Source organism: Sander vitreus, chromosome 13 (assembly GCF_031162955.1).
Source record: "Sander vitreus isolate 19-12246 chromosome 13, sanVit1, whole genome shotgun sequence".
NCBI lineage: Eukaryota > Metazoa > Chordata > Actinopteri > Perciformes > Percidae > Sander > Sander vitreus.
In genome coordinates, this window is record NC_135867.1 from 6,340,425 (window position 1) to 6,358,098 (window position 17,674).

The 17,674-nt window shown below is 37.9% G+C and overlaps 1 protein-coding gene across 1 annotated transcript; it reads left to right on the plus strand.

Annotated features, from left to right (window-relative positions):
* Window positions 1-6,229: 6,229 nt before the first annotated feature.
* Window positions 6,230-15,918, plus strand: lrrc32 (leucine rich repeat containing 32). Its single transcript, XM_078265829.1, is given in 4 exon segments — window positions 6,230-6,268; window positions 6,271-6,320; window positions 9,567-9,660; window positions 11,810-15,918. Coding segments are annotated over 4 exon segments (2,010 nt in total). The 5' UTR covers window positions 6,230-6,244; the 3' UTR covers window positions 13,652-15,918.
* Window positions 15,919-17,674: the final 1,756 nt, after the last annotated feature.

Here is a 17,674-nt window from a genome sequence, read left to right on the forward strand (position 1 = left end):
TCTTGTTTTGTCGGGGTCAGATAATGTAGAGTTAGATTTTTGCATTGCCTTCAGTAACATTGCATGCTGTTATAATGACATCTACAGACTAAATTTGGTACTCCTCAGATAGAAGAAGCCGTCTGACGTATTACTGTGAATGCTTCAGTTTTCTGTAGAGTCCTGGCATGCTGTTGTGGTACCTTTTTTAAAAAGACTGCCTCCCGTTTAGATTTTCACCTCAGTAGAACTCTTAGAGCTCTTTAACCAGTATTAGTTTCCTTGGTTGCTCCGGGTGTCTGCATTTGTTTTCTTTTCTTTCTTTTAATGTGCATATGAACAAAACAGCCAATGCAAGCCAAGTAGAGTTTTGTGTTCCGCATCCACACTTCAAGAGTTTTTTCTGCCCGTGTGTCGGTGTGATTTGAAAGAATAAAAGAAAAGTGGTATTTCCCTGGGCTTTTTTACAGCTTTGTTTTGAGTAATTAAAAATATGCATGTTAAAACAAAATGTTCAACTGAGGTGAAATCTCCTTCTCCGAAAACTGGGAGCTCTCATTTGTTGGACAAAACGAATGCTAAATACACTGTTTGCATGCAATTTACTAACATAACAATCATTATTATGAAAATATCCATCCTTTTTTTTCCATCTATGTATTGTGTTAAGCTCTTTATTTTTTTCAAACTAATGGGCCAAATATCTAATATCAACAGTAATATTAGGGGAGTTGTTTTCAGATGCTTTTAAGCTTTAAAATGCATTCCAAATCTGTATGATTGTCATTTAGTTTGAAGCATTTAAAAGCCAAAATTATGTTAAAATTGTGTTACCGGTGTGGTTACCTATGAGAATGATATTGGTGTTGCAACCAGTCTAAATGCCTTCAGCTTCAGCTTGTGATTCCGCAAATGTCAATGTTGACCAGTATTTGTATATATTTCTTGCTCATGTAAGATATAGTGCTGTTTACTGTAACTCAATCCCGTGTGGTGTGGATGTGGATGTCTTTCTAGAGAAGGAAAGTAGTTTGCTGTAGAGGTCTAGAAAGTTGGCGGCATGCTTAATGTTCTCCCTTTTTTTGTCTTAATTATTTGTCAGCAAACACTCCCAGTGTATACAGTACCTGCAGGGATTGTTGAGCCTGTCAATTCAAAATGGCTTTAATAAAACTGTCTTCAGTCAAAAGTGTGCACAAAAAAACCCCACACAAAATGAATGTGACGTGTCTTGAGCTTGAAGGTTGTATTAGTTTTAGTGCCTCATCTATTTTCAATTCAAAAGATCCATAACCTTTCAAGTTGATATTGTGATATGTTAACGAACCGTTTATTTACACATCCAGAGCCACCGTATAACTTTTTTTGGGAGTCGTGGTTCTGGCCACCTGATGGATTTAGGTCTAACATTCACTCTATTTTAGTTTTAGTTTGTTTTTGGTCCCTACCTACTCCTGAGGGGAAACATCTGGCTCTTTAGCTGCTAAATGCACCACTGTGTTCACCAGCTAGTGTCTAACTGTGTCTGTCTGTCGTCTGTGGTGTGGAGCAGGTAGTGCACAGTGGGTTTTTTTTTTACAGCTTTTTCTCTGAAAACAGCTGCCTGCTGCGACCGAAAACAATTGTGCGTTGAGAGTGAACCAAAACAGGGAAGTTGCAGCCGGACAACTAAACAATGACTTGCAACTCCCTAACTTCATAAAGCTTAACTCTATACATTTGTAATATAAAAAAAAATTTGATTATTGCCACCTTAAACACATCCAAGTTAGAGAATATTATGTTGGCCGAGGTAATTTTAACATTGATTCATCCTCTCATCCTTAAGAGACAATTAATGTTTGTACCAAATATCATGACAATTAATCCAGAATGTTGGGGAACCTTTCAGTTTATTATAACTCTGGCCAATACCAACCTGGACTGTGTGATTCTACTCAGAAATAAAATAAGTTCCTTCTCCAGAGTTTTTTTTTTTCTGCCAGAGTTAAGCTTTAACTTATTTCAAACTGTCTCTGTTTTGGGGGTTAAATACTTATTTACATTCACAACTACCTTCTGGCTGAAGAAACTCTTAATTCGCTCCATTTTGACTGGACTCTGGCTGTGACACCACTCAATGCAGGCACTGTAGTCTTCTAGTGTTTTATCTTTAATGTTTTTTTGTTCTGTTTTCTGTTTGTTTTTCTTTTACCAGTTAGCATGTATTTCAATGTATTCACCAAATCAAAAACAACCTGTATGATACCGACTAACCATTACTGCTGGTCGCTTTGCTCCTAATTGTGACTTGTTGCAGGGTTTAGTGCTGTTGTAGAAATTGTGATGTAAACTATAAATTATGAAAGGTTTCTGATCCGACCAAGCTCACAAGCAACGTTTGGTGTGTTGGTGTCTTAAGGAGATGAATGCAAGTTTGCAATGTACACTCCACTCTTGACGAGTCTTAAAAGTGCGTGCTTAGTGTTCTTCGATGGTAAATAGTTGTGTGTTACTTGAGAATTGTTTGGTATGTTATGTTGTAAAATCTGCACTATGTCTTGCAAATCAAAGACAACAAATTCCCTGTGATTTTTGTTTTTATTTTTTCGTTCATCTCGGAATGACCTTGGCCTCTGTTTAACGTCTTTAAAACTGGAATGTTGTACATTTAGTGCCTTTTACATTTCATCAGCTAACTTGAACATCTGCTCAAAATAGAAAAAAAGATAAGATTCATTTATTTTTCCTTTTACTGTATGTATTTTTTTATACACATAATATCGCCTCTGTATCCACTGTTCAAATTTTATATAAAACCTATTCCTGGCCAATTAAATGTGTTTTGTTCTGATTATTACATTCTCACCAAACAGAACTTTCTATTTAATTGAGTTATCCTCTGAATAAGATGAAGAAACAAATATCAAACTATTAAATCATAATTTAAAGTATAGGAAGATGTGTACATTCAGTTATGTATATAGGCTGTTGAGTATGTATGTTTTCAAAGGTAAATCTTTGGTTTAGGGATAACTAATTGTTGTTTATACACATACTACGTGGGAAATATAATGTATTATAGTCAGATATAGTTATACTATCCTGTACCACATACCACAAGTGAAAACAGAAAGATGCATGGAAATGAAACAATTTTTTTTACACCAGAGGGGGGTGACTTAAAAAAAAAAAAAAAAAAGGTCTTAAACCGGGGACGTTGTGATTATATTGTATAAGCACCCTATAGTCCACTAAAGCCTAAAGTCACCCAGACTGTATTTATTGTACGGCACATATGTGTGGTTTCCAGCCTTTTTTTGTCAGTCGTACCCCCACAGCCCTGTCAAATGAACTCCACTTACTCTGACTCCACCTGTTATGTTACAAATGTGTTCATTTGAATTCATTGAAGCTAAATTAAATGCTGATTATTTAAAGTATATTCTAAAAATGGGCGGCAGGGTTTGCATATTCTTCTCGTGTCAGCGTGGGTTTTTCTGGGGGTTCTCCAGCTACCTCCCACAGTACAAAGACTTTCTGTTTAAATTTTCAATTCAATTTGATTTATAGTGTCAAATTATAACAAAGGTTATCTCAATCACTTTACAGGTAGAGGAGTATAATTTACCATGACCGAACACAATTCTCCAACATTGATGTAAACTTAGTACAAAAAAGTAAGGAAATTTGTGTTTGGTACATTATTTCTCTGTGGTAACAATGCTTTTTGGCAATAAATCTTATACCGTTGGAAAGCCTGTTTAGTTCCCTTTCAAATGGTGCCACATTTGTAAGGAACATGCATTTGTGGGATGAGCAGCAGCGCTGAGTATGTGGGTTGTGCCCATGAAAAATTTGCCAAATCTTCTCTGCCAATGCCAAACAGCTTATTCTGCCATTGACTCATTTGGTGGATTGGATGATTGAAGTTTGAAGAAGCAAGACATTGGCAGTTGAATAATTTATTCATTTCACAAACAGGAGCCTCAGTAGCGTGTGGAAGAACCATACACAGCCACAACAACCTGGCACCTCCTCCTCATGCTGGTCATCAGCCTGGTCACACACTGCTGTGGGATGGCATCCCATTCTTCAACCAGCATTTGTCGCAAGTCAGCCAACGTGGTCACTCTGGCACAAAGAGCACGCCCAAGCTGATCCCACAAGTGTTCAATGGGGTTGAGGTCAGGACTGCATGACTTGTCTGTGTGTTAGCCCTGTGATTGACAGGCGACTTTTGTACTTTTAAGTAAAACATTTTAATGCATGACTTTTACTTAACTTTATGTAACAGAGTATTTCTACACTGTAGTACTGCTAATTTTACAAGTCCCCCTCCAGGCACATTTTAAAGTATGTAAAATACTGATTAATATCAGTAATACTGATTATGATGATTAATATTAACACTGACTAATATGATCAATATTTTGTTTAACATGGTTTTCCCACATTTAAAGTGCTCATATTATGCTCATTTTCAGGTTCATAATTGTATTTAGAGGTTATATCAGAATAGGTTAACATGGTTTAATTTTCAAAAAACATATTTTTGTCGTACTGCACATTGCTGCAGCTCCTCTTTTCACCCTGTGTGTTGAGCTCTCTGTTTTAGCTACAGAGTGAGACATCTCACTTCTGTTCCATCTTTGTTGGGAGTCGCACATGCGCAGTACCTAGGTAAGGACTACTAGCCAGTCAGAAGCAGAGTATGAGGGCGTGCCATGCTAGCTGCTAGGCGAGCATTATAACGTGTTACAAAGTGACGCACGTCTGTCACGGAAGTAAAGGCTGGACTACAATAGAGCTGTTTGGAGCAGTTTGTGAACAGTGTTTTCTGTTGGAGATGGTATGTCCCTTTGGGGTGGACTTTTGGGCTTTTTCACTTTGTAAACTGATTACATGCACACAAAGTATATAACACAATAAAGGAAATGGAAAAAGCCAAAAAGCATAATATGAGCACCTCGCCCACCACCGATGCTCACGCTAAAGAGCAGTGCTCAGCCACAGCCCCAGATGAGGAGTCTGTTTTGCACCCAGACTAGCAGACATATCAGAATGGTAAGTGTAGTTAGCACATTTGTTTGTGTTGTTTGTTTGTTAGCTAGTTAGCTAGCTTGTATTTGGCAGTGGCTGACGCAGCTACAGTCTGCTCTGTGCTGGAGGTTTAAGGTTTCTTTCTCTTCCAGCTGTTGCCTGTTAGACAGCAATTGGCTTTTGAATCTGTGACGTACCAAATCTAGCTTGGCCTTTGTATGTCTAAAATGTCTACAGACATCTCCCCCTTCAGTAGAGTGGACTCCACCACTGAGTAAAACATAATTAGCATCAACATAGATCCAAAGGTAAAAGTCGTCATTGTGCAGAATGGCCCATTTCAGATATAGATATATTCAGATATATATATAGTATTGTATATTGTATGTATTATAATTATTGATGCAACAATGTGTTCATCACTTTAATGTTGCAGCTGGTAAAGTTGTAGCTAATTTTAATTACTTTATATACTGCAAGCAAAGCGTTAAGAGGCGACACTTCATTGGGTTGCCTCTAATTATTTTTTATTTATTTTTATTATTATAACTTCTTTGCTGCTAGCATGTGAATTTTGTACGTTATCTTAACCAATATTAGTTGATTTATATGTTGTATTAATAATATGAATCTGCAAAGTAACTACAGTTACATGTAGTGGAGTAGCAGAATAAAATAACATAAGATGGAAGTACTCAAGTAAAGTACATGTACCTCAAAATTGCACTTAAGTACAGTACTTGAGTAAATGTACTCAGTTACATTCCACCCTTGCATTTGAGTACACACAACTGCATTGTCTGACTGTGAACAGCAGGAGGCAGAGTTGATCTTACTAAGCACTCAACAGGGTAAAAACTGCACATCAGTCATACTATATGTATCAACACACTTCGCCCGCCTCTCGTTGCATTTCTGATTAATATCCTGGAATAACATTTCACTGACCTCACTGCTTCCCTCCAGGAAACAAATATCTGGATAGAAAAAAAAAACCTCCACACACCCATCAGTGATGGTGACGCTGAGCTGCATGCAAAGGGAAACAAAGTCTGGGAATCCCGGTAAATAAAAAGGGGAGAATCCCCCAAGGACGGTTTGCATCATGGAGTGTGGTGTATTTGTAAGTGACGAGGTGTGTGTGTGTGTGTGTGTGTGTGTGTGTGTGTGTGTGTGTGTGTGTGTGTGTGTGTGTGTGTGTGTGTGTGTGTGTGTGTTCACATGACACCACTGATCAAACATAATGAAGGATGAAAGGATAGTGAATGTGAAACCACACCTGCTACGAATGTACAAGACACTGCAGAAGAAGAGACCAGGTAAGACTTCTTCTTCAACACTTATCCACGATCAATTGTATTCTTTGTCTCCTGTTTTTATCAGCAGTGTGTAACTAAGTACATTTACCCTTTACGGCGAGATACTACAGGCTAAAACATCAGGGTTTTTTTTCTTCAATTTTGAGCTATTTGTCAGACAACATGTCTTCTTTCAGCCTAGTGGAAAGAAAACATCAAAATTACACATTTAGGTATTTATTTTACAACACATTGTCTATTTGCATCTGTAGATTTCTCCTAAATTCACCTAAATTAGCATTAGATAATGCCTCATTTGCATATCTAAACATACTGGCTTTATTCAATGTTCAGATTCTGTTCTGAAAACAAATGCAAATTAGCACATATTTAATAAGATAATGCCTTATTTGCATATTTTAACAAAATATATATATACAAAAATAATTTTCTTTGCTTGAAATACTCAACCTATTTCAAAATGACACAGTACAGTCTATCACCGATGAAATCAGAGAGTTGCAGTGCCTTGCTCAAGAGCACTTGGACAGTTATTACTAAAGGAGGAGAAGGTGTTACTCATTCACTTTCCCAGCTGGTTCGAGACATTCAGAGACAGTTGTACCGTCATTTACAGCGAATTGTCTGTATGTGCAAACTGGTCTTTATTCATTATAATTACAGTGTTGTTTGTTTACAGTATGGCGAACCAGAGGAAAGCCACATGACAAACTAGACTTACTCCCACAGTCTTAAAGAGGATGTCTGATTTTTCAACACACCCACACGTGTACAATGGGCGGACAAATTCTTATGATTATCCATCATTAACTGCTGCTGACATTTTGTTCTCTGAGGATGGAGATACATTCTCTCTGTTCAAACATTTATCCATAAAAAGTTGCTCTAAAATAACATAATAAACATTTGGAGAACTTGTAGCTTAAAATACCCCAAATTCCAAAAGGAGATTGGTGTGTGAGAACAACCAAACTATTTCTAAATAAACTCTGAAGGATTAATAGAGGGTATTTTTTGAGATGGGGCAGGGGGGGTTGTGTGTGTCTCCTTGAAGTGAAAAAGACTTCCCAACCCCCTTATAAGGCATTTCCCTGAGAACAGTGGGAGGGGGGAAGACAGCCCAGCGATGCAGGATATTCTCACAGGATGTGATGGCTGGACAGCAGCCTGAGTTGTGCGATGTGGAGGGAAGAGTCAGCTGAGAGGAGCTTTTTTGGCTTGTAGTGTTGTACTTGGTTACTATCGATCATCTGTGAGTGGGTGTGCGCACTGAGGATGTGAAATCAACATGGTCAGGAGGCACTGTGAAGACTAGTAATCAGCTGAAAGTGAGGTAAATGTTCAGCTCTCATAAAAAAAGGTCTTCAAGCATGTTGTTGCATGGTTTGGTTGTTGAAAGCCTTGGACTTGACTGTGGGAGCAGATGTGTGCATGGTTACAAATTGCAGTGGTGGAAGATCTTTTACTTTAAGTAAGTTAAGTAAGTCAAGTCCTGCATTTAAACCCTGAGTTACAGAAGTACAGAAGTCTTATCATTTACTAGTTCATGGGGAAATTTTACATTAAAAAACATGACGTAAGTACATATTTCAGATAAAATCTCTGTATTTTTACATTGTGTTACTACTACTTTTACTGAAGGATCTAAATTCAAATTCAAGAAATATATAATTGAACAAGATGGAAACTCAGCAGTTAAAAGTAAAGTGAAAAGCTCATTCTTAATGTGAAATGCCGTGTGTAAACAAGATTTCGACTACATATTAAAGATATTTTACTTTGTAAATAGTCTGTAGATTGTGATACGGCCAAAATAAACGGGTGGGTCATCTTCGCTTGAAATACTCGCAGTATTTCTGGTCCTCCTGCTTTAAATTTACAGCTTCACTGAAGAAAAAAAAAGTAAAGAGTATAAGTACACAAGTATTATTAGCAAAAAAAAGTATCAAAAGTAAAAGTACTCGTTCTGCAAAAAAAACTTCCCCTGTCACTTCTATATTATCATAAAGTACATTTTCAGACTTGCATCACTGTGTAAACACAATTTTACTGTTGTAGCTGCTTGAGGTGCACAGCTCTTTAGTCCAGTGGTACCCAACCTAGGGCCGGAATCCCTTTAAAGGGATCTCAAGATAAATCTGAGGGGTCATACAATGATTAACGGGAGAGGAAAGCCATTTTGTTCCTCAGAAATGTAGTGGAGAGGAAGAATACAGTGGCATAATATGGAAATACTCAAGTAAACCTCAAATTAATACTTATGTACAATACCTGGAAGTCCTTTCTTGTTTGAGGTAGAGAGAAACCTGGCCGCTGATCAATGACCACAATGTTTTATCAGATTGTAAATGTTTAAAAGTGTTCTGCAAGTCACGCAGCTCTCTGTTCTGTCTTAGTAGCATTTTATTTATTTTGTACAGCTACAAACACTCACAAACATCACACGAGAGCAATGTGATGAATATCTTTATTGAATTTGCTCTTGTAGAGATTCTCAGAGCAAATCTGTGGTTGTGTGAAGGTCTTACATGGGAGTTTAGGGAAAATTTCACATGAGCTAAACTTAACTTTTGTCATTTTAACACTGAGATTAATAGTAGGTAGGTTTTTAGAGCAACAGCTGCTAGCATTTTCTAATTGAAAACCCCGACTGGGTGTCTTTATTCACTATCTGCAAACCTTTATGGTTGACCTACAGTACCTCTTTTGTTTAACCTAATTCTCCACGACCTTATCAACCCCAGACTTACCATTACTGCGATACTAATTACTCCCACATTGTCTGCCCTGCAAGCTTACTGTATGTGTTGTTTTTTGTTTCTATCAGGAAATACTTTAGCAGGTTTCCACAAACTAATGAGGCACAGATCTTAAAAGATGAGTCATCAAAGCCCGACAAAAACAATATCGGCTTTTTCTGTTTCAAAACAATAAACCTACAGTACAGAATTGATTGCATGTACTCACGGAAACTCTTAATCTTTGTTCGCTTAGTCAAATGTTCTACCAGTTCTGCAGCTAAAAACAGTATGTAATACAGTATAAAAGAAAAACGTCACAGCATACAACAAAAAGCCCCTTTTGTATCTCAGGCCATAAATAGCACTGTCATAGGTTGTCATGTCACACTGTAGGTATAGGGCTACTTCCCTCTTCCTTCCCTTTTAGAGTTAAATCACCTACAGCATGCTTCCTGCATTCATGTGTTTCTAACTCTTTGTGATCTGGACTCTCCCTGTGCTGCAGCACCATGGCCGCCTTCCAGCTGCTCTTCCCGCTCTTGTTCAGCTGCGTGGCGGCATCCGCACGTCCTCCCCGCCACCTCCCTGCATGCCAAGTTGTAAGTAAAACCTGAGACACACACACACACACACACACACACACACACTGTCTAGCAGAGGTTCAACAATCACACTTTGACATTTTAAGTTACGTTTTTTTTCTCAGTTTTATGGCATCTTCTAATGTAGGCACATTCCTCACATCTCCAGTAAAATAAATATACTGAATATGTGTTCATCTGTTTATAGTTTATTTCTATAGGTTGCCCACGGCAACTGAGATAATCCATCAGGTGCTTGGGGTATTTTCAGATTATCTACAGGCCCATGGTTTATTTGAAAGCGTTTGACTTGAGCAGATCTGGTTTATTAGTTTTAGCTCTTGAACTGTGCTGCCGTCAGACCTTCAGGCTTCATTATTTGGACAGAGACACATTATTTGGCTTCACTGGAAGAAAAACTGGGAAGTGTTTTTGTGTTACACACTGCAGAGGGCACTTTTCAGTCAAGTGAGTAGACTGTGACATCTTTTCCTTGGAATTTCTGGTAAATCATGTTTGAGTTTTTGGTTATCATGCTAACTACTAGCAGAACTTGTTCTAATTATGAAATGAACTGGAAATGTTACGCGCATCACTTCCTGTGTGATGAATTTCCTTCTTTTTTTGAGGAAAGACCAGCAAATACGTAGAAGAGCTTACTATATGTAAACCTTTTAGATGATGTCAGGTGTTACTGAAACACCATGCTGTGGTCTGTGTGTAGGTAGCATGTCATTTAAGATCTGTCATTTCTGAACTGATACTACCTAATAAAGGCTAGACATAATAATATTAATAATAATAATAATAATAATAATAATAATAATAATAATAATAATAATAAGAAGAAGAAGAAGAAGAAGAAGAAGAAGAAGAAGAAGAAACATAAAAAACACATAAAAAACCAAAGGTTCCGGACCAGACTCAAACCGGGGACGTTGCAGTTCACGGTTGGCTCCTTAAACCCGCCTGGCCACTGGTTCCCAACCTGGGTACCACTGCACCCTGGGGACCTCAAAGACCAAGGTCAAGGGTGCCACAAGATTTATTTCAATTTCAACTAGCTGTCAAATAATTAAAAAAAAGGACAATATTTCCCTCCAAAAATTAAGGGGAGGAGAGAATGCATTTTTTTACGTAAGAAAACAACAATGAACAACACTTCCATTTTATTGCTTATTTCCACTGTGTCAAAATGGAAGCACTAACAATTAAAACTCCTAAATAAACTCTTAAATATGCAATTGATGTGGCAGCTATGACTGGTGATGACAGTTCATTGAGTCAGGACAAGGTGATGGACAGATTTGACATTAAAAAATGAAACCTGGACTCATGGTGGGAAGGCCCAGTGTTTTCTTCTGTTTCTTGCCTTGGACTAGTAGTCATTTGTTATAATAGTATTATGACTAAATGTGATGTAAACCATCGCACACATACATCAGATGGTATACACATTCAAAGGCTTTACTTTAGAGTTTTTAAGAATTTAAGGGTGTGTATATTATCACTGATAATAACAGAAGTCACAGAGAAAAGATATTTTAAATGATAATACTTTCTTTAAAATATAAATATTTAAACATATGTCCCTGTGTGCCTGACAACAGATATGTGTTTGTTTATGGGCCAGCTTGTCAGCAACGAGGAATGCCACTTTCAGGATACCACAAAATATGCCAAGAAGCTAAATGCACTCTGCCTCAGAGAGAAAACTGAGGAGACAGCGTTATGAGCTGTTTTTGGGACAGAAGGGGTCTGTGGCCATATGGTTTCAATTATTAACTACACTTAATAACAAAAATATTTGAATCTATTAGGGGAAAAGGGAGAGACGATGACGAAACCTGTGAGGTGTGGAGTGTATTGTCTTTAAACTGAAAAATCTGTTTTTTTATGTTGGTAGAAGAACTTGAGATTGAGTCATTAAATAGCAGTGAATTTTATTTAAAGGGAAATAGCCGTAAAAAGTTATTGTTTTCATTAGAACAACTTGCTATCATAAACCTCAGAGGACTGGGTTGCTGCCAAGAACATGCCGTAGATACACTAACTCATAAATCGACCCTCCACGTACGCTTGAAACATTTGGTCTGTATTGTGTCATTGTGTCAGGCAATCTGGCAGTGTGCCGACATAATCAGACTTGTGTGTCTTTTGTTTGTAGGTCCAGATGGATGTGTTTTGCAGTGATCTGAGCCTCAGAAGTGCCCCAGTCAACCTTCCTCATGGCGTCCAAATGCTGGACCTCTCTCGTAACCAGGTGCAGAATCTCACCCAGGAAACTCTAGCGTACCACACCGGCTTCCATCATCTGAATCTTCACTCTAACAAGATCTACTTCATCCAGCCGGGGCTCTTCAAAGACATGACTGATCTAAGAGTCTTGGATCTGTCCAGGAATCATCTAAATGTTTTTGCTTTCTCCAAAATCAACATTGGGCCTCTTACAGCTGTACAGTCACTTGATCTTTCAAGCAACGGCCTGTACACGGGGATGTTGAACTATTTCCTGGGTGATTCTCCATCGCTGGCTAACCTTTCTCTGAACAGCAACAGCATCACCAAAATAGCACAAAATACCTTCAGTGGATCCTCGTCATTGAGGAAAATCAACCTCCACAATAATGTCATCATGGAGATTGAAGATGGAGCTTTTGACTCCTTGGATAGTCTGACTGAACTCGATTTGTCCAAGAACTCGATCACGTGCATCACAAACTTCAATCTCTGTAACCTAAAAGTGCTTAATCTCAGCAAGAACAGCATGGAGCTTTTCCAAAGCACAACATCAACAGATTGTTATAAACTCCTCTCTCTTGATCTAAGTGAAAACAAAATGCCTTACTTCCCCCTTCTCCCTAGAAACAACATGCTTGAATACCTGGACGTTTCACGAAACCAACTTCAAAGCATCAATGTCACAGGAAGTCCTGAAAAAAAGGCAAAAGTTTATTTTTATCACCTGAAATATTTGGACATGAGTTACAACCAACTCAAAAGCCTACCAGAGTCCTTTTTTGACTGTATGGGATTACTCGAGGTCCTGAATGTGAGTAATAACTGTATCAGCTCGTTCTCTATCACCAGCCAAAGCCTTCTACAGACAGTGAAGATTATCAATCTCAGTTTTAATTCGCTGCAGAGTCTGACATTCGGGGAAAACACTCTGCAATCGTTGGAAAAGCTCTTTTTACATGGAAATGACCTCACCACCCTGGACAATCAAATATTTCAAAGACTTCCAAGCATCAAACACCTGCAGCTCCAGCAGAATAACCTGATAATCTGTTCCCTGGACCAAAACCACCAGGAACCTCCAGGTTGTGTCTCATTTTCTTCAATACCAAACTTGCATTTCCTGTACCTGTCTGAAAACAATCTGAGGAGTCTGCCTGCGAACGCGTTTGCCAACAGCCCTCTGAAGTTGCTGGACTTGTCCCTGAACCCGGGCTTAGACATGGACAAAGGCTCCCTCTCTGGTCTGGAGCATTCCCTGGTCCACCTCCTCTTGAGGGAAAACAATATTTCCAGTCTAAACACAGACCTGTCGTCACTGAGGAGTCTCAAACACATAGACCTGTCCACCAACCAATTGACCGCTCTACCTATGTGGAACAAAGACTCTTCCATAGAGTCACTAAACCTGCAGCACAACAACCTGGTCACCCTGGAGTACAACACCATGCTCGCTCTGGAGCACTCACTAAAAACCCTCTACATGGGCTCCAACCCTCTGAACTGCTGCAGCAACCTTGACTTCCTCCACATGGTCCAGCACTCGGCCGTGGTCGTTCCCGACATCGAGACCGTGACCTGCATTCACGAAGAGTATTCAGAACCGGTCAACATTGAGAAGGTGACCCAGGAAATGTGTCATAGATCAGGCGGCCAGAACTATATTATTGCAGTTGTAGTGATAGTGTTAGTTGTGATGATCGTGCTGGGGCTGCTGGTTAAATGTTGCCACTTGAGGAAACGAAAGCACATCCGAAGCTTTAGCGCTTAATGTAAAGCCATGAAGGAATTTATGTTTGGGACTTGGTTGGTGGTTCTAACCAGAAACAGTAGAAAAACATAAATGAAGTGTCTGTGATGTCACCCAAAGTCTTTTGAAGGAACAATTTAAAGCCTTGAGTTGGGTTTACCACTATCATCTTTGCCACTAGTGTGAATAAATCTAAATTTGAGATGGGACACACAAGAAGCAACCACAACAGCTGTCAATAAAAAAAAAATACATGCCATAATAGTTCCTAAATGAAGACAATACAATAGACAACCGCTGCATAAATTGCCGATTTCCGCGCAAAATATGCGGGGCTTGCATGATTTCATAATCCCCGCATTTTCGTCGCAAAAAAGTCACATATATCTTAGCAGAAAGTTGAAAAATGTTGCGTTTACTTCACACAGGAGCAGCCATTTCCCCCTGTTGCCATGGGAACGTTATGAAGTGACGTAATTACGCGACGTGACCATCATCGAAAAGCTGCAAACTTCAAAATCATGATCAATTCATGACTCAGGTCATGATGAAACCGCAGTTTTTGCAAGTTCCCGCAATTTAATCGCATAAAATTGCATAAATATCCCGCATATTCCATCGCATTTTTTAAGAAAACTTGCCGCATAATCAAGGATTTTTGCCCGCAACAATCACAAAAAAACTTTTCTGGAAGGACTGTTTAGAAGAACATTCCAAACGTTTCTGGCAGTCAGCATCTAGTGGTCATTTCAGGAATTGCATTTTTATGTCTAAAGCAGGAGTGTTTCCTGTTTGTTTGGTTTATTGAATGTAAAAGGATAAATCTACACTAAAACACTTCAACACTGTAGACCATGCATGTACCATGCATGTAGTAAAGCAATAGTTTTGCTTCCTTTCAGAGAGTTAGATGAGAAGATTGATATAACTCTCATGTCTGTACACTGAATTTGAAGGCAGGCTGCAGCCGGTTAGCTTAGCTTAGCAATAAACTTTGAAAACAGGGGGGAACAGTTAGCTTAGTTCAGTCTAAAGGTTACAAAATATGCCCACCAACACCTCTAAGCTCACTACTTAACATGTTATATCTTCTTTGTTTAATTTGTACGCAGTAACTGCAGGAAGTACTATGGTCTTGCACATATAACCCCTCTGTAAAACCCCAATGTGTTGTTTTTGTATTAAATGAATGAGATATAACGTGTTAATAAGTGAGTTTGAGAGGTTTTGTTACGCGGAGCAAAGCTAGCCCTTTTCCCCATTTCCAATCTTTATGCTAAGCTAAGCTAACCGACTGCTGGCTATAGCTTCATATTTAGCGGACCATCAAATTTTTAGCATGAAAGCATATTTCCCAAAATGTTGAACTATCCCTTCAAGGGTTGAATGAGAGAGAGAAAGATAAATCTGATTTATGGAGAGTGTCGACACGGGAACAAAGTCAGATGTCTTTATTCAGTGATGTTCAGTGTAAGAGTATCTGAGAGTGCAATTTGCCTTTAAGCTAAAAAAGAAACACTACAAAAGGTCATGAAACAAAATGTTCTATTCATGGTAGATGAAATATGATTATGAAGTATATATATATATAGGTTGCACTTTAAATGTTGATTGGTTTGTGTGATTGTAACTTGTTCTGTGAATGTTAACACTAAGAATAATTTTGTTACTATGAAAACAAAGCTGGACATTTTAAACAGTATGTTTTCTGTATTGATCCCAGCCCTGTGGTGCTCCCCCTGGACACAATATCTATTACATGACATGAAAATACCTTTAAGGGATGAAGATAAAAGCTGGACTAAGCACTGAAATTATTGACTGTGATACTCTGGTATAGAAGTATAATATACATGTTGTATATTTTTAGATAAATAAATGAATATGAAATCCAGCGCTGTATTGTGGGCTACACTGGGATCCACAGTTTCATATGATTTTAATGTGCTTGATTCTAAAATTATTATTATTACTGACTACAAGTCAAACTGATTTGTAACATTTCTCATCCTGTGATGTTATTTTGCAACGTAATGTAAGCTATATTTTGTACCAAATGAAGGCCATTTTCTACACTTAAACGCTGTGTGAAACATTATTTGTGTAATAAAAACATGTAAACATCTGAACGTAGTATTCACACCAGCCCACTATAAAATGATACACTGTGAGTGCATGATGATTATTATCACAATATAATAAAAACAGTGTGCAAAGCAAAGGGCTTGAGGTTTATGAGGAAACAGCACTTAATGATATGAGATTAAATTGAATGTCATTTTCCAATATTTTCCCCTTGTTTATTGAACAACATTTTTGTTTGCCTCGAACTGTCTAATATTCATATTTAATTTATTAGTTAATTCTGTATTCTTTGTTATATGATGTAAGAGCAGATACAGGCTATATTTCTTATTTTTCTTTTTAATAATTTAGTGATGGCTTTTATAATATAAAACATTAAGGCATGACAAGTCAGAAACAAGAAAATAAAGGTGAAAAAAATCCTATGAGAAATCAAGAAAGCTGATTTGAAAAAAAACCTGATCAATTTCAATAGTAGAAGCTATTTCAGATAACCCTCTCTCAAAGCCTGGGGTTTTCTTATTGTTTTAGCTGTGTGCCACTCACTTTTTAAAAGCTCAAACGAACAGTCAATTAATTGATTTGGTGCTATTTTAATAATGATTGTTTTGTAAAGCAAAACTGATCTGGTTCCAGCTGTACAAAGTTTAAATTTTTTAAATATTATTAGTGTATTGACAAATAACATGATAAACATAAAACATACAAAACAGAAAATGCCAGTGGATCAGGACATAGACAGAAATCAAATCAGTTAATAAAGATGTTATAGGGTAACGTTACATAGATTAAGGGTTTTTTAGATTATAGGATTGATGTAATGTAAAGTTTGATTTCACTTTCACTTTAAAAAGGATGGTTTATGATTGGAAAAATTACATTTAAAGGTGAGTTTTTTCTGTTTTATTTTAATAATGTATGATAGTAAACTTATTTGCAAGCCCAACCAATCATAAAAGGGTATTTTTTAACGATTGAGAATATGATTTGTTTTCTGGAGATGTCACTCGTAATTTCTGGCCAACTAAAAGTATCGAATATTAGTGTGGGCGGGGCTGACCTTTCGACAGTCGCATGTGATCGCGGTTGTCAAGTGCTTCAAGGAGTCAGTTCCGGTAATTTTGGACCGACTTTACGTGAAAGTAAAACAAAATGCAGCTGCTAAGCTATATAATTACTTAGAGATAATTTAGAAATATGTGAAAGCAAATATCCATAGCAAGATATTTAAAGAAACCACGGTTGGAGGAGGAAGACGTAACGTTACACGAAACAAGTGAGCTAGCAAGTCGCTAGCTTAACTGAAGCTAACAGTAGGAGAAGGAACGCCAGCGACAACTCAGGCAAGCTCGGCTTTACCTTTTATGTCGGCCATGGCTGTTAAATGACAATAATGATGAAGGCACTGACAAATAATATCTACTTAAATGCATGGATGGTTATAATGTAAATGTGTTTTCAAACAAACTGGTGGAAAGTAACTAAATACATTTAAAAAAACAAGCTAGCAGTTAAGTAGTTACAAATACTGCATAATAAGTCATTTTCCTTTTGACACTTTTATTTTGAATGCAAGACCTTTACCCATAAAGTATTTCTACAATTGTGGTAAAAGTATCGGAGTACTTCTTCCACCACTGCAACAAACACTACAGCCCAAACAATCAAAGTCACACTTTAATGTAGCTACAATTTCGGATGGCTTGTTTTGAACTTACCTTACCATGGTCATTAATATATAACGACATGCTGTTGTCTCATTGGTTGCACTTTCGAAAGGTCAGCGGCAACTAGGTCAAAGTTGAAATAATTTAAACTTTGATCGCAACGGAAAGCGACAAATCCGAGCGGTGCGCGATGCCAGGTGTAGCGCAGCGCATAGTTGGGCGGCACCGCTCTCCCCAAAGGAAATCAATGGAAGGGCCGGTGCGAAGCATTTTTTAGGCAATTAATAATAAT